Genomic DNA, 17,470 nt, shown 5'->3' with positions numbered 1-17,470 from the left:
ATCACAATGATTTTAAAGCTGTAGTTTTAAGTGAAAAATGTACAAACTCAAATGCAGTGAATTAAAATAAATGATAAAAAAAAACCTGAAACTCAAAGCCCAAGCAGCACCTGTAGTGATCTCATTAAATGTTGAAGCGCAGTGTCAGGTTCTCACTTGCCCGTCTCTGGAGACCTGATTAGGGAAAGTTCCCAGCAACTCAATCTAGTCCTAGACCCTGTTTATCCACACGGGATAAGGGCAGCTTTCTCCCTCCGTTCTGGAGTTTTCCGGCCCAGAACGACACCCCCCCCCCCCCCTCTGTCCGATCCCTGACAGTGTCACCGTTTCAGACCCAGACTCCCGCTTTGCCGTGTAACTTTTATGTTAGCTTCCGTCTTTAATGTCATCCACGGAGAGACTGGACGCTCAGGTGTGAAAACCCCTTCTCCGGCGTTCCCAAACCCGGCGTTCCGGGCCGTATTCCAGCGCCTCTCACAAACCTCCATAACAATGGGCTTCCCTCTGGCTGCCAGGCCGGGTGCACGCCGCCAGCTCTGGGCGAGGAAAGGGAAAAGTGGAGCAGCCGGGAGGAGCCCTTTGAAAGGAGGAATAATGACTGTGCTTTATGAGATTATACGCGCTGTAATTTGTCAGGTATCGCACTTGTCCCGGAGGCACACACTTCCTCAGACACGAATGAGCAGTCACTTTTACCTTCATAGGCGTAACACACCATAGTTATTATTATTATGATATTTTGTTTAAAAAATGTAATTTCTTGAAAGGGCAACTCTTAGAAAATGAAGGATCCCTTGGCTCTGTTTTACTTGAATGTAAATCCAGTTTATGCTCCACATAAAATACATTTAATGCACCATGAAGTGTTAGAAAAAACATTGTTTATGGGATAAAACGAGACTTCTGATTCTGCTCCTGTGCAGAGACATTAGAATGGCCCCGCCCCCTCGTCTGAGTCTGTCCAATCACAGCACTGGACCTGTGTTTATTTATATATTAATAATAAGGTTTAATTATTGTTATTAAAATGTAGATACTTTTTATTCGTGTTTTTGACTGGTTTCTCTCTCTTCCTCCCTTTCTTCTGTCTATTTCTCCATCCCTCGTTCCTCTGCAGGGGTTCTTAAAGATTACCTGAGGGAGCTGCCGTCTCCTCTCATCTCAAAGCCCCTTTATGAAGCGGTTCTAGACGCCATGTCCAAGCGCCCGCTGCTGATCGGAGGCGGCGGCTGTGAGAACGACGTGTCGGATACAGAACACGCCGTGAGTCTTCTGGACACACTGCCCGAGGTTGAGAAGGTACTGAAAACGGACATGTTGCAGTGGTCAGACTTCTCAGATCTTAGGTTTTATGCAGTTAGAGAATCTCTGAGACTCCCAGGCCAATAGGTGTCAGTGTAATCACTGGAGAAGTGGGCGTCTGGCCTTCATCTGATCATTTTTTGAAAGGAATAATGTAAAATGGTATGCAATCATTTAAATGTTGTTTGGAATGCTCCTGAACCAATGGTTGTAAAAGCGAAATTAAAGGCCAGTCACATTGGAGGACTTGTATTTTGTGCCATTGTCAGTTTAACCCCCTCCTGTCTTGTTCCAGATGACCCTGCGGAAGCTTCTGGATCATCTGAAGCGCGTGGCGTCTCATCACGAGCTGAACAAGATGACGTGTCAGAACCTGGCGGTGTGTTTCGGGCCGGTTCTGCTCAGCCAGAGGCAGGACGCGTCGTGTCACAGTAACCGAGTGTTTGTGGACTCAGAGGAACTGGCCAGTGCGCTACACTTCAAAAAACACATCGAGGTCCTGCACTACCTGCTGCAGCTGTGGCCGGGTAAGAACACAGACTAATACCGTGACTATAAAGGGTCCCTACCTTTTGGAAATGGAGTTTGTACAATGTTCTTCTGAACGGTTTCTGCCGTACGAGCTCCTAACATGGACCTCACTTTATAAATACAGAGCAGAAGAAAGTGATAGAGAGAAAGAGAGGGAGGGAGAGTGAGAGAGGTATTGTAATGTAATCCTAAGCTCTGGAGGTGTGAGGCCAAGGGAGAAATCCCAGTGCCGGGGGAAAGCATTCCTCAAATAGACGAAATAGCCCTGAAGAGCTGTCACTTGTCCCCACTGACCAACTATACATACACACACACACACACACACGTGCACACATGCTGTACACAACAGCTGCATGCTTCTGTGATCACTGGTAAACTATGAATGATATACCAGAGAGAGAGAGAGTCTGTGGCTCTTGGGCTCCATGGCTCTGGCCTGATGTCATTGACACAGTGAGAGAGACATGAGGACAGTGTGGGGGTGGGGCGAGTGTTTTATAAATAACTATTATATCGTCATATTGCTTTAAAACCTTGTATCTTCAGATATGTGGCTTTGCAGCTGCAGGATATACTTGGGTTAACGTAAGACCTTGATAAGAGCAGGATTCAGTCACTTCAACCCTGCACCGTGGTGTATATGGGTCTTCAGTCAGTGTTTAAGAACATGGAGAAATGACGGAGGCCAGTCGTTCTGCCAGGGTCTACATGAGCTGTAGAGGTCTGACGGTCTGTGGAGTAACAGGAGGCCAGTCGCTCTGCCAGGGTCTACATGAGCTGTAGAGGTCTGACGGTCTGTGGAGTAACAGGAGGCCAGTCGTTCTGCCAGGGTCTACATGAGCTGTAGAGGTCTGACGGTCTGTGGAGTAACAGGAGGCCAGTCGTTCTGCCAGGGTCTACATGAGCTGAAGGGGTCTGACGGTCTGTGGAGTAACAGGAGGCCAGTCGTTCTGCCAGGGTCTACATGAGCTGTAGAGGTCTGACGGTCTGTGGAGTAACAGGAGGCCAGTCGCTCTGCCAGGGTCTACATGAGCTGTAGAGGTCTGACGGTCTGTGGAGTAACATGAGGCCAGTCGTTCTGCCAGGGTCTACATGAGCTGTAGAGGTCTGACGGTCTGTGGAGTAACAGGAGGCCAGTCGCTCTGCCAGGGTCTACATGAGCTGTAGAGGTCTGACGGTCTGTGGAGTAACATGAGGCCAGTCGTTCTGCCAGGGTCTACATGAGCTGTAGAGGTCTGACGGTCTGTGGAGTAACAGGAGGCCAGTCGCTCTGCCAGGGTCTACATGAGCTGTAGAGGTCTGACGGTCTGTGGAGTAACAGGAGGCCAGTCGTTCTGCCAGGGTCTACATTAGCTGTAGAGGTCTGACGGTCTGTGGAGTAACAGGAGGCCAGTCGTTCTGCCAGGGTCTACATTAGCTGTAGAGGTCTGACGGTCTGTGGAGTAACAGGAGGCCAGTCGTTCTGCCAGGGTCTACATGAGCTGAAGGGGTCTGACGGTCTGTGGAGTAACAGGAGGCCAGTCGTTCTGCCAGGGTCTACATGAGCTGTAGAGGTCTGACGGTCTGTGGAGTAACAGGAGGCCAGTCGCTCTGCCAGGGTCTACATGAGCTGTAGAGGTCTGACGGTCTGTGGAGTAACATGAGGCCAGTCGTTCTGCCAGGGTCTACATGAGCTGTAGAGGTCTGACGGTCTGTGGAGTAACAGGAGGCCAGTCGCTCTGCCAGGGTCTACATGAGCTGTAGAGGTCTGACGGTCTGTGGAGTAACAGGAGGCCAGTCGTTCTGCCAGGGTCTACATGAGCTGTAGAGGTCTGACGATCTGTGGAGTAACAGGAGGCCAGTCGTTCTGCCAGGGTCTACATGAGCTGTAGAGGTCTGACGGTCTGTGGAGTAACAGGAGGCCAGTCGTTCTGCCAGGGTCTACATGAGCTGTAGAGGTCTGACGGTCTGTGGAGTAACAGGAGGCCAGTCGTTCTGCCAGGGTCTACATGAGCTGAAGGGGTCTGACGGTCTGTGGAGTAACAGGAGGCCAGTCGTTCTGCCAGGGTCTACATGAGCTGTAGAGGTCTGACGGTCTGTGGAGTAACAGGAGGCCAGTCGTTCTGCCAGGGTCTACATGAGCTGTAGAGGTCTGACGGTCTGTGGAGTAACAGGAGGCCAGTCGTTCTGCCAGGGTCTACATGAGCTGTAGAGGTCTGACGGTCTGTGGAGTAACATGAGGCCAGTCGTTCTGCCAGGGTCTACATGAGCTGTAGAGGTCTGACGGTCTGTGGAGTAACAGGAGGCCAGTCGTTCTGCCAGGGTCTACATGAGCTGAAGGGGTCTGACGGTCTGTGGAGTAACAGGAGGCCAGTCGTTCTGCCAGGGTCTACATGAGCTGAAGGGGTCTGACGGTCTGTGGAGTAACAGGAGGCCAGTCGTTCTGCCAGGGTCTACATGAGCTGTAGAGGTCTGACGGTCTGTGGAGTAACAGGAGGCCAGTTGTTCTCCCTGGGTCCTCCTAGAAATGATTCAGTTTGTGTGGCAGCTCCGACTTCTAAGGGTTAATCCAGTGCAGCTCCCTGGCTCTGGGGCAGCGATGCATGGGCTACTGTTCTTGCTCTTCCATGTGGGAGTGTGTGTTCTCTGTTTGGAGGAGAACGGGGCCCTGGACTGTGAACCGAGGCAGAGCTGAAGACCTTGGCTCTGTGTTTCTTTTTTTGTTCCTATCCAAGGACAGTCTGAGGCCCTGGGTTTGTTTACCACTGGTTCCACCTTCAGTTTCCGAAGGAAAACAATCACAAGACTCAGTGAACTCCAGCAGAGGTCTCCGCTTATTCCAAATGTAGCTTTTAACCTTGGCTCATGCTTTAACTACAATAAAACACACATAAATATGTGTGTGTGTGTTTTATTAACTGTCTTTTATTGGTGTACAGTCTGAAACACAGGAGAATATCGAGTATCGAGCGGCGGTGAATCTTTGGTGTAAAAACTTAAAGCGAACTATTTAAAAGTGTCTTAAATGTTTTTAATTTCCAGTTAGAGGTTTGTTTTGATAGAAATGATATGAAAGTGTGGAGTAGTAGCACAGAGTCTCGTTAAAGAGCGGTACGTTGCTCTGCTGCCGCCGTATCCTGTATCCCTCCCCAGACTTTATGCGTGTCCACTTCCAGCGGAGAAAGAATGCAGTAAGCTCAGCCTATAATTACACACATTCCTGACCTAACCTTTAGCCCCGCGCTCGCCGCCAAACCCGGGACACTTAGAGGAGCCGAGCTGTACTTACAGCCTCCTCCCAGAGCTCCGTCTGGGTCTGTGTGGAGGAGGAGGAGGAGAAGGAGGAGGGAGAAACATGCCCTTGTGCTGTGGTATGTGTTTGTGTTACTCAAAGCATAGGTGTATAATTTTGTGTTCAGGAGGAAGTGGATTGTCAGGAATCGCCCAGTGGTGGATGGATGGAATGAAAGGAAGGACACAAAAAAAGAGGACTTGCGAGAAGGAGGAGTGTTGTGAGGGTGTGTGAGGGGAGGCCGTAGAGTATTTTTAGCTCCTCGGGGACAGGGCAGTGAAAAAAAACAACAAAAATACTCCAGAGAAACAAGGTCAAGCTTTTTCACCTTCTGCAGTAGTTACTGAGCTGGGCTTGGACTCTCAAGGTCCTTCCTTAGCCTTGGATCGACCTTGGAAACCATTTTGAGTCTCATACAGCCACTAAAATGACCAACAATCAATTAAATAATCCATCAATCACTCGATCCATTTTTCCGTTAAATTTATAGCGGCCTCAGAGCGACTTACAGAACTAGTCAGAGATGTAGGTGAATATATAGTACACAGAAGTATGGGGAGCCTACACAAGGAGGGATTCAAACCCAGTTTCTCCGTGTTCTTTCTTTACTTCAACAGCCACGGCCAAAGATACGGTGTCCAATAGCATGCTAGGAATGGTTAAAGTACCCAACTGTGGTCCTCAATCCGTTTGATTAGAATCGGAATCACTTTATTGGCCACTGTGCTGCTCACACAGGAAATGGTTCTCTGCGTTTAACCCAGTCTGAGCAGTGAAACACTAGTGAACACTAGGGGGCAGTGAGCACCTTTGCTCGGAGTGGTAAGGGTAAGTTTGACTCACCAATGGGAACGACCTGAAAGTCCCATCATTCACTGAGGCATCATGGGTTTGCTCTTAGGAGGCAACTCCTCGAGAACTTCTCTAGATGTTTTTCTGATGACGTGAGTTTGTCTTCAAATGTTGTTCCATTAAAACTCTCTCTCTCTTCTTTTCAGTGGTGGACGCCCAGGGTACTCCCTCGTCTCCTGCCTCCGACCCCCCTCCCTCAGCCCCCTCAGAATCGGCTCCAGTGAGGAGAAGGAAGGAGCGCCCCTTGGTGCTGAATCTGACCGAGTCGGAGCTGGCGGGAGTTTTGCGTCCTCGAGCCGGACGCCTGGACAGTCCCAGCAACCGTTACGCGGGAGACTGGAGCGACTGCAGGGAAACCTACCTCCAGCAGCCCTGCTCGGACGAGGCGGATTACGACGACGTTCCCAGTGAAGAACCGGATCCTTCAGGACACGAGGAGACCACAGAGGACCCTCAGCAGGACGCTGGGGAAAGGGAGGAATCGGCGGAGGGAGCGGAGGATGCACAAACAGAGCCGGAGAAGGAGCACGAGAGCGAGGAAGAGCAGACGGAAGAGAACGCAGACCTTAATGGACTTCAAGAAGACATTGAGGAGCCTGTGCTAAAGCCCTGGGGAGGTCCTATTTTACTGGACAGAGACAAGCACAGGCCCGAGGAGCACACGTACCAGGCCTACATGAAGATCCAGGACATGAGTCCGGCGCTGAGCAATAGGGTGAACCTGCGAGACCTCCAGGAGAGCATCGACACTCTGATCGGGAACCTGGAGCGAGAACTTAATAAGAACAAGCTCAACGTGGGCTACTGAGTCTCACTAAAAACTGCTGGAGTTCTCAAACTCAGAACTGAGACTCCGCTGCGCTCCCGCAGCTCCAGGTTCTACCCACTTCAGCACGGACACCGAGGGCGGGGCGCTGACCACAGACGGGTTCTTTGTGATTCGGAATTCAATCGATCTCCTGCTCTTTTTTTAAATTAAACCTAAAAGAAAGTATTAATGCGCTACGCTCAGTCGCTAACATCAACGTCTTTAAATCATCACTAAACCAGAGCTCCTCAAATCCACACTTTAATGGAGGGATATTAGTGATATTATATAAATAAATAAACAAACACACAACTCAATTACTGAAATATATTCATTAAATTAATGAAATTCTGTTTATTTAAATATTATTTGAATCTTCACATTCATCATTTACTGAATACAAAGTGAATTTCACTAATTAATATTTAACTAATGGTTCATATCTGTCCGAGTCAGTGGGCGGAGCCTAACTCAGACCTTTACGGGTCATAATTATTTAATCAGTAACTAATACGCATGTTTAAATAACAAATATATTGAAGTGACATATTTAAGCTTCTATTTCAAAATGGAATCTTTTGATCCAAACTCCAGTTCTAATAATGTGTTTAAATATCTGTTTATTTGTTTAATAACGTCACAGATGTCCCTCCACAGCTCCCAGCACTGGATTTTAAAATGTCCTCCTGCTGTGATGTCACACCTGGCCGGTCAGGTGCACGAGCAGTTACAGCTGGAGTGTCATTTTAAAATCCTGGTCTGGATCGGGGTCTCGGGTCTAAACCCAAACTCTGACGTACTTTTAGACACGATATTAACGTCCATCACAGTCTTCTGCAGCTCTGTTTCCTGATGGAGCTCAGAACGAATGCAGCGCCCAATAAACTCTCCACACTGCTTCATCTTTAGGTTATTTTTTTGTTCAGTAAAAAGACGATTGTCATTTTGACGTAAGAGCGGAAGGATGCGTGAACTTTAAATCACAGTTAAACGTTACGAAAAAACACTAGACCCCTCTTGTCCAACTTCGCAACTGTTTTTCTGAAGGAAAGCTGTTGTGGGCGGAGCCTGGACTGGAAGCTCTGCGCGACATTGGTCAGATGTGTTTGGGGCGGGGTCTGATCCAGGACCACAGCAGAAGGTCAACAGTGTGTAGAAACTACGGCACCTCGATTGGGACACTGGGTCTCTGGTTAGTGCCGAGTCATTCTGAGATGTGAAATATTATATATACACACACACACACACACACACACAATGGACATATTTACTGACATTCCTTATCGGACTGGGGTCCGACTCTTCTGCTCTTTCCTCTGTCTCTGATTTTGTGCGCTACGTCGTTGTGGTTGTTTTCTTCTTATTAGAAGAAGCCATTAAACCCCGAGGGGTGGAGCCAGGTGCCTTCATTGTGTAAAGGTGGTACTTAAGGCAGCGGAGAGGTTTGATTATTTTTTTTAAATATTATTATTATTATTTGTCTTATTTCTTTACAGAGGTACGCAGTTTTGATTGAAACCAATGCACTTACAAAGCCCGCCTTCGGAGGCGGGGCCAGGAGTTCAGGTAAACGATACAGGGGCAGGTGTTAGAGTAGATTCACCCCCAGACCCTCAACTACACAAACTCCAGGCTCCTGACGCTCTAAACTACGCCCTAAACTAGTCCCCACAGACTGTTACAACAGGTCCAGCTCAGATCCCTGCCACGCGTTTATTAAAAACAGGTGACACTACATCCGTTACACACACACACACACACACACACACACACACCCCTCAGAGTCTGGGGAAACTCCCGCATTCTTTTCTTAATTGATGGATTCATATTAAAGCAGCACTAGGTAAGATTAGTATTTTTGCTCCTGGTCTCCTCCTACAGACACACATCAAATGAGGGAGAGTGGAGGCTTCCAACCCTCCTCCAAAAGTTACACAGCGCAGTTTCTGCAGTGCTGAGCCCTGGAGTAGTAAGTGCAGAGGCTCTATTCTCCGTTTGATCTCAGTGGAGCTTCACAGTGATTTTGAAGCTGGAATTTTAAGATAAAAATACGACCTAGTGTTGCTTTAAAGAAAAAAAACGTAGCTCTGTTCAGTGTCAAGTTTCAAAACTACACCAAACCATTGCTTCAGAGACGTATTGGATTTAAGCCCCGGGACAATCCTCAGAGTCCGCTTAATAATAATAATAATAATAATAATAATATACATGCTTCTGCCCTTCTTTCTTCTGAACGTATAAAGAAAATATACAAATAGCAGCTAATGGAAATCTTTAAGTCGTAGAAGCCAGCGTTGTATTAAAAATCCACTGGGACCTTTTTTCCTGTAGAATCCCTCACAGACACACACACACACACACACACACACACACAGCTGGTTGTGTGACTGCTCCAGGATGTTCACCTGTGGTCACGTGTCTGTAACAGTCCAGAGAATCAAACCCGTCAGTATTTAACGAGAGAAGTCTGAACCCAGTGGGAGTTGTTTTCTGTCGTAGTTTATTTCCGTGTGAAAATAACAGTTTCTCCGTCTGTAGCTCAGCGTCTGATGAACGTAAAGGTGTTGATTTTATTTTTAAATCCCCCCCAGGAGGCGGTTCTCACGTGCAGGACTAATCCCGGCGGGGTGTGTTACTGAATAAACCCGTGACTGTGGGCGGGGTGTGTTCTGGAGGCTCGTCACAAAGCTTCTCGCTCAGAAACGTGGGCGTGTCCCTGCGCTCGTCTGTATTTATGAGGTGTAAATAGAGAGTATTTTAATTATCGTCAAGTCGTGGTTGTGTTTTTTTATTTGATTTGATTTTTTTCTGTTCGGCAGCTGCTCACACAACTGTAAATGAATCTAAACACATTGTCTTGTCTCTGAGAATATGAATCGGTTTCCACCAGCCCAGAGCACCCTGTGGAGCTGTGTCTTCACCCCTGCCCTGAGGAGATCCGGACTCCAGCTCGCACCACTTTTTCAAACCCGTAACGTGAAGAGCATTGATGTCAGATCATGAATATTAATTATTACTGAACCTTGTTGATTCTGATGCTGATGTGTGGCTCCAGAATTGAGTTCTTTTTTCTGGAAAAAAAGCTGGAGAAGCACACATTAGCAGCTCGTGTGTGTCACGCTTTGCTCAGAAGGAACACACACTGATCAGGAGAAGATCCAGGTTTACTGCTGTGCTGAGATCAGCTAAATCCCAAATATCTCCCTACACCCTACGTAGTGCACAGTGGAGATCATAAAAGAATGGTGTCTGCAGTCGAGAGGCATGTTGAACTCTACACTGATTTATCAGAACAGATTATAAACACACAGTCGAATGAGTCACATTCGATCTGAATCGATTCAGTCTGGTGACTCTGCAGCTGTGGTTCTTCACAATCAAGAATACACTCCCAAATACACGTCTGGAAGGTTCTCGTCCTAGATAAAGGGTTCTAGATAAAAGACCTCCAGTTGTTTTGTGGTTGGTGTCATGTGGAGGTGGGAATACTCACTCTGCCATAGTTTCTCTTCAAACGAAGCCTTGTATCTGTGTTATTTCTCATTCGGGTGTGTGTTATCTGCGATAACGTTCCTCCAGGTGCTGACGCTGAGAGCGAGGGTTAATTCAGGGCTGGTGCAGAGAGCAGCTTTAACTCTGCGGGGCGTCGTGGGCTGGTGGTAAAACCAGTGTCAAACTGGTGCTCGAGTGCATTGTCCTGAAGAACTGATCTCAGATCAGACTGTTCTCCGGGTTTCTGTTCTCTATTGTAAAGAGGGCGGGGCCTGGGCTGATCCTGAGTCAGTGCTGAGGACTGGCACCTGACAAAAAAAGGTCCTGGACTTCACGGAAAAATGTGAGCTGCTCCTTTTTTAGTGTCAAATCATTCCTTTCTTTTGTTTCTCTCTCTCTCTCTCTCTCTCTCTCTCTCTCTCCAGGGAGAGCTGGTACACACCTCTCTCTTCCCTCGCTCTGTGTATTTAACCGTTTGTCTCCGTTGCTCAGCCGTGGGACAGATCTGTAATGAGATGAAAATAGAGCTTAACCCTGACTCAGAAATATACGCTCACATTAAAGTCTATATTTCATGAACGCCTCTGGTCTCTGGCCTGTTTTTATTTTCCACTCATTCACAGCTTCACTGCACCGTGTGAATGGAGGAGTGTGTGCAGAGGGACTGGAGGAAACAAGAAATACTCCAGTATTTAATTATTTAGAAAATATAAAACCAATCCTGTAGTCAATAGTCTGGGTTTACAGTAAATCACTGTAATTATTAAATTATTAAATTAAACTTTTCTGTAACTGTTTCATTCTGTTTAGGGTCATAGTTGTTGTGGAGCCTCTTCATCCCTCTCTCCCTCCCTTCATCTCTCTATTCACTTCGGTTCGTAGTCTCTCTCTTCTCTATCCATCCCTCGTTCTGGTCTCTCTTCTCACTCTCCATCAGTCATCTGCTTCTTTATACATCTTCTCTTAATCCCCCTCTACTTCTGTTCTCTCTCTCTCTCATCCTGTCCTTATACTGTTCTCTCTCCTCACCTCTACATCTTTTCCCTTCACTCTCTCTCTCACACACACACTTCAGTGTTCTTCCTCTGAGACACAACTAAAATATAAAAGATGTTCAATAGTGTGTCTCCGTGTGTGTGAAAGAACACTAGCTTGTGTGTGTGTGAGAGAGCACTAGCCTTTGTGTGTGTGTGTGTGAGTGATCTGTTGACGCAGTGCTCTTCACAGGTTTTAATCAGGTTTTTATTAATGTGGACTCTGCGCTCCAGAGGCTTTTTGATGTTTCTCTTTCTTTCTTCTTCTTCTTCACTCTGAAGGATGTTTGGCAATTCATCAGAAACCTCCAGTCATCACAGATACACTGCTGACAGACACACACACACACACATGCAGGAGGAGAGTGAGAGTGGGAAGCAGTGATTAGCAAGAGTGGATGACCTCTCACTCTCTCTCTCTCTGACACACACACACACACACACAGACAGAGTGGCTGATGCTTTTCGTTTGTTTTTCCAGTTCACTGAAGCTAGCGCACTTCCCCTGTTTGTTTTAGACAGACAGCAGAGGTGTCTTTTGTCAGCTCTCTCTGTGTCTCTACTTGTCTCTCTCTCTCTCTCTCTCTCTCTCTCTCTCTCTCTCTCTCTCTGTGTGTCTCTGTCTCTCTCTCTCTCTCACTTTGGAAAGAGGCTGCCTCAGTGGTGACAGACATGTCCCAACTCTCCAAACACCGGTCAGTACACCCCACACCCTTTGTCCACTCTGAGTGTGTGTAAGTGTTTAATCACCTGCATGAGAGGTGTTTACTCAAAGCAGCTCTTTAACGTCAGCTACACAACCTCATCATCACTCAGTGTCACCCTCAGCCATGTCTCAGTACACACTCTATACACGCTACACACACACACACACTAAACAACACACACTCCACTGGAGACTGACACCACGCTCTACACCAGTGTTTCTCTCCCGGGGCTCATCGGATATATTCTCACGTTACTGACATTAAAAGGATAGTTCTATCAGTGACTTCAGAACAGTGACGTGGCCAACAGTAAACTTCCAGCTCCACAGCGTTTACAGGAAGTGGTGCAGGGGGTGGCTTACTCAGTCCATCAGCGGGAGGACACACTGTACCCGTGACTCTGATAAAACATTGTAGAGTTTAATTTCACTGCCACACTGACGACATACCGCTATACATCAAAACTGACACCACCTCTCCTCATTGGTTCACTCCTCCCTCGTTGGTCCACCTTGTAGATGTAGAGTCAGAGACAGTAGCTCATCTGTCGCTGCACAGTGTGTGTCGCTCGTCCTCTAGTCCTTCATCAGTGACACAGGACGCTGTCGGATGGATGTTTTTGGTCGGTGGACTGTTCTCAGTCCAGACACTGAGGGGTTAAAAACTCCAGCAGCACTGCTGTGTCTGATCCACTCTACACCAGCACAACACACACTAACACCACCACCACCACATCAGTGTCACTGCAGCGCTGAGAATGATCCACCACCACATCACACCTGCTCTGTGGGGGTCCTGTAAGTGACTGTAAAGATTTTTAGAGTCCATTCTGAGTCTGTTCTAGAAGAAAGGGCCTGGTTTGTGAGTGCGCTGCAGAAATGGAGAAGTCCTCCACAGTCCTCCACAGTGCTGTGTTAAACTCCGCTGTGTGAATCGACTGGTTTTCATCGATAACGGATCCATATCCTACATTACAGCATGACTGTGTCTCTATGAAACCCAACGACCCCTCATTGATTATCTGTCTGACCCTTGTGCCCCTGGGGGATAAAGCGTGGACACAGTTACAGTGAAACACACACTATAATGAGCTCAGACAGGGAACCGGACACCACAGCCCCACAGAAACCTCACAGCCTCAAGGTTACCTTCTGCCTTCGGCTCCGCGGAGACTCTGCCTCGCACAGAAACACGAGACGGCCATTACCTTCCTTTTTAAGAAAGAAAACGTGCAGCTTTATGTTTAATAAAACATTAAAAACACATGTAAATAAAAATACATCAGCATTCATCCTTTACACAAAGCACTAAAAAACAAGGGTTTCTTTCCTTAAACAAAGCGTGACGTCTCCTCCTCAGACTGGGATTCAGACGAGTCCTGGACTAGAAGGAGACGATCCCAGGCCCTGAACACTCTACTACACTTTATTCATAATAAACTTTAATATATTAATAATACTTCCACAACACTCCACACTAACTTTGTTGTAGGACGTCTGCAGAAACATCGGTGGTATTTGGCACACGCTGTAATCCAGAGTGAATCATAACTTTAATCGTGTTGCTGATGTAGAGTCAGTTCGGAGTCTTGCCCAGGGACTGTGTGTGGTGTAGAGTGGTGTTACTCTGTAAACTGTCTGCTGCATGTGTTATCCACTACTCTACACAACCACTGACCTAAACAACACTGAGACTCCAGGCCCTGTGAAAAACTCAGGTAGAAGTCAAGGTTAATTTGGAACTCTGCACATACTTATAGATGAATGAATGAATTTCTATGTATAATTCCAACTGGCCCCTAGTGTCATTCATTCATTATTAACAAAACACAGAAAGTCTCTGTGTGTGTGTTTAGGTAGGGTAGCTGTCTGTGTGTGTGTGTGTGTTTAGGTTGGGTAGCTCTGTGTGTTTGTGTGTGTTTAGGTTGGGTAGCTCTGCCTGTGTGTGTGTGTGTGTGTGTGTGTGTGTGTGTGTGTTTGTGTGGGGTGGCTCTGCCTGTGTGTGTGTGTGTATATGTATGTGAGTGTGTTTAGGTTGGGTAGCTCTGTGAGTGTGTGTGTGTGTGTATATGTATGTGTGTGTGTTTAGGTTGGGTAGCTCTGTGAGTGTGTGTGTGTGTGTGTATGTATGTGAGTGTGTTTAGGTTGGGTAGCTCTGTGAGTGTGTGTGTGTGTGTGTGTGTGTGTGTCAGTCATCGAATGTGTCCTGGGCCTCGGGGAGCAGTCCCAAATTTTTCAGAATGTGTTTCTCCAGAGTGCGGTACTCCTCAAACTCCTTCAGAGCCTCCTCCTCCAGCTCCTCCCCCCGCTTCATCACCATAGACCCCGCCTCCTACAACAACAACAACAACAAACACTGCATCAACAGACTGCATCAGTAAATCTCCACAGCAATAAAATCATAACGTAAAGTTACTGTCCTGTAAAGGTACTATTCTGGGGAGGTGTTTGTCTTTGGACAGTGTAAAGATAGATGTTTATATAGTGTTTATTTTGTCACTGTCTATGTGTCAAACACTAAAGGCCCTGCTTCAGTGGAAAACCCATCAGACCTGGGATCATCCGCCGTCAAGGGTTTAATATTTCACTGAATTAATGACAGGACGTATTTAATGGTCTCAATATTAAAGCCCCTCCAGTGAAATCCAGGGTTTGGCCACTGCTCAGTGACTGCTTTAAAACTGAAGCAATCCAGACACAACCTCAGACAGACAGGGATTCAGACAGACAGGGTTTCTGACATCACACACCTAAGGAACCAATCCTGTTCATTGATAGGTCTGTGCATCTCAATGAAGGTGAGGGTGTAGAGCTACAGCTGAGACACGTACAAGGCCCCAGGGGTTAACAGATCAAAGGAGAGGGACTTTAAACAGTAAAGGAGTAAACGACACAGTTTTAAAACCTCAGACCTCTTTTTAAATTCACAAAAGAGTATAAACCACAACATTGTGTGTGTGTGTTTGAGAGAGAGAGAGAGAGAGAGAGAGAGAGAGAGAGAGAGAGATCAAACTACAGTTTGTTTAGAGGCATTTCTTTGAATATACATTTAAGATTTTCACTTGTAATCAAAGCAGGAGCCCACCCCCCCAACACTCTCGCACTCACACACACACACACACACACACACACACACACACCTAACTGGCAATAAAGTAATCCTGTGTTTGTTGTGAAATTCCTCTGAAATTGAAATCTTCAGAAGTATTTGGTTGGTGCTTGTGTGTGTGTGTGTGTGTGTGTGTGTGTTAGTGTGTTAGTGTGTTAGTGTGTGTATGTGTGTATTGTGTGTGTATGTGTGTATTGTGTGTGTGTGTGTTAGTGTGTGTATGTGTGTGTGTGTGTTAGTGTGTTAATGTGTGTATGTGTGTGTGTGTGTGTGTGTGTGTGTGTTTATGAAGTGTGTATTCTTGGAACATCATTTAAAGGTGTTTAAAGAGCAGTGTAAAGTGTTTCTCTCTGAGTCTTACACAACTCTCTCTTTAACTCCAGCGTCTGATGAGTAACTGCTCTGGGGAAAAGTCAGAGACCGCTCTTTAGTTCATTTCCAGGTTTAGTGATGAACCCTGTACGTTTATCTGTGGAGACCAGGGCTCCGACACCAGGGCATTGCTTTTGTTATTTCTTCATTATTTTGTTTTAAATTTCCTTTTCTCAAAAAGGGCTTCTCTCCGGTTCCGTGTCTTTTCAGAGCCACAGCTCAGAGCTGGGATTCTCACAGTGGAAGGACACATATTTCGACTTGAACCAGACGCAGCTTTAACACGGTGCAGGATTGAGAGCAGAGTTCAGAGTGTGTCTTTAAATGAAAACTGCTCAGGAGACGAAGGGTGTGTTCACACCTGCACTTTTAAACTGGACTGAATCTGGTTTGTTTTCACTCTTGTTGTGATTTGGTTGTGAACTCAGATGTGGATTAAAACTGCACTGAGGCTCGGAGGTGAAATAAAACAGAGACATTGAGAAGTCCAGATCACAGGCCCTGTCTCAGAGCGTGTTCTGAACCATGGCTAATGTCCACTTCACAGACAGCCTTCACCAAGACTAACTACTTTTAAAAGAAACGTCAAAAACATTTGTATTCGCCCCGTGTTTAATTCTTCTTGGTGATTTTGCTTAGATTTCTTTAGTTGTTTGTTGTGACGACGTGCCTCATGCATTTCATTTAACAGATTGTTTCATTCGTGTTCATTTATTTTTAAACTATTTTAAATCACTGGAAATTAGTTACTTTTTAAATCTTTCTTATTACTTTCCTTTATTTTATTTTATCCACATTTTCCAGATTTTAATGACCACATACCAGTCATTTTTAACGTTCCTGGATATTCACTCAGGGAGATGGGAATGATGGGGATGTGTGTGTGTGTGTGTGTGTGTGTGTGTGTGATATATATTTAGATAATCAACATGAGGTTAGGTTGATGAGAACAGGAATTGCTCATTAGTTTCTAAACATGTTAAAACTGACTTTATGAAGTGAAAAGCTCTAGAAAAGTTCACTGTCACAAGATAAAATCATTACACGCCATAAACATCTATAAAATCAATAATAATCTTAAACAATCCCTGAACGTAAAGTGTTTTTAAGCAGTGCCTACACTTTTAGAGCCACGGTCACGGTCTTGTTCTAAAATAATTCTAATAAACCTTTCTTCAGACTGAATGATCCTCTCACCATTTTCCTCTTCTGCTCCGCCGCCTCCATCTCTCTCTTCTCTCTCGCTCTCATCTCCTGCCTCTTCTCAAAGTAGATCAGACGCTCCACCTCCGTCTCAAAGTATCTGTTCACACTCCACTTCTGCGGGACACAACCCAGGGGAGAAAAGATTTGTGAGAAACTTCAAACGAGGGAAAGCTTTAGGTTCTGAGGCAGGCAGAGCTTTGCTCCTCAGTTCAATCAGACGAGACGTGTTCAGTGTTTGAAACATTACAGCTTCTGTGGCAGATTCAGCGCTCTAGAGCTAAAAGGCTGCTGTAGCTGGACGTAAAGAACAATTATAGCCCAGCAATCGGCATCCAGCTTATTGCAGGAATGAGTGTGGCAAAAAAAAACAAAAAAACGTATATTGTGTACATATTGAAAACACAGGTAAAGCAGATACAGGGCAAAGACTATCATCTTAAATTTACATACAGCAGTGAAATCTGACCAATGAGAGAATGAAAAGGAGACACATGTTTAGAGTAAGTCTGTAATGTGGAGAGGACGAGGAGATGGATTCAAGGGCAAATCTAAACAATTACACACGATAAGGTTTTTTTACATAAAGAAAACAAGGGGGCAGCAGGTAGTGTCTCTGTCACAGCTCCAGGGACCTGGAGGTTGTGGGTTTGAATCTCACTCCAGGTGACTGTCTGTGTGGAGTGTGGTGTGTTCTCCCTGTGTCTGCATGGGTTTCCTCCGGGTGCTCGTTGGTAGGTGGATTGGAGACTCAAAAGTGTCCGTAGGTGTGAGTGTGTGAATTAATGTG

At 46.2% G+C, this 17,470-nt stretch overlaps 2 protein-coding genes across 4 annotated transcripts in view; one reads left to right on the top strand and one right to left on the bottom strand.

The window, feature by feature from the left end:
* syde2 (synapse defective 1, Rho GTPase, homolog 2 (C. elegans)) overlaps positions 1 to 10,866 on the top strand; it is a 45,329-nt gene extending 34,463 nt beyond the window's left edge. For both annotated transcript variants that reach the window (XM_066672798.1, XM_066672799.1), the window contains exons 6-8: positions 1,118 to 1,299; positions 1,598 to 1,829; positions 6,103 to 10,866. In XM_066672798.1, coding sequence (XP_066528895.1) covers positions 1,118 to 1,299; positions 1,598 to 1,829; positions 6,103 to 6,764 — 1,076 coding nt within the window. In that variant the 3' untranslated portion in view covers positions 6,765 to 10,866. The remainder of the gene's footprint in view (positions 1 to 1,117; positions 1,300 to 1,597; positions 1,830 to 6,102) is intronic.
* Positions 10,867 to 13,086: 2,220 nt separating this feature from the next.
* dnai3 (dynein axonemal intermediate chain 3) overlaps positions 13,087 to 17,470 on the bottom strand; it is a 30,408-nt gene continuing 26,024 nt past the window's right edge. For both annotated transcript variants that reach the window (XM_066672809.1, XM_066672810.1), the window contains 2 exons: positions 16,675 to 16,797; positions 13,087 to 14,328 (listed from right to left, as the gene is read on the bottom strand). In XM_066672809.1, the coding sequence (XP_066528906.1) occupies positions 14,185 to 14,328; positions 16,675 to 16,797 (267 nt within the window). In that variant the 3' untranslated portion in view covers positions 13,087 to 14,184. The remainder of the gene's footprint in view (positions 14,329 to 16,674; positions 16,798 to 17,470) is intronic.

The sequence above is a fragment of the Hoplias malabaricus genome, chromosome 5 (assembly GCF_029633855.1).
Source record: "Hoplias malabaricus isolate fHopMal1 chromosome 5, fHopMal1.hap1, whole genome shotgun sequence".
Taxonomy (NCBI): Eukaryota; Metazoa; Chordata; class Actinopteri; order Characiformes; family Erythrinidae; genus Hoplias; species Hoplias malabaricus.
The sequence above is the reverse complement of the archived record's forward strand: the minus strand, read 5'-3'. Positions and strand labels throughout refer to the sequence as shown.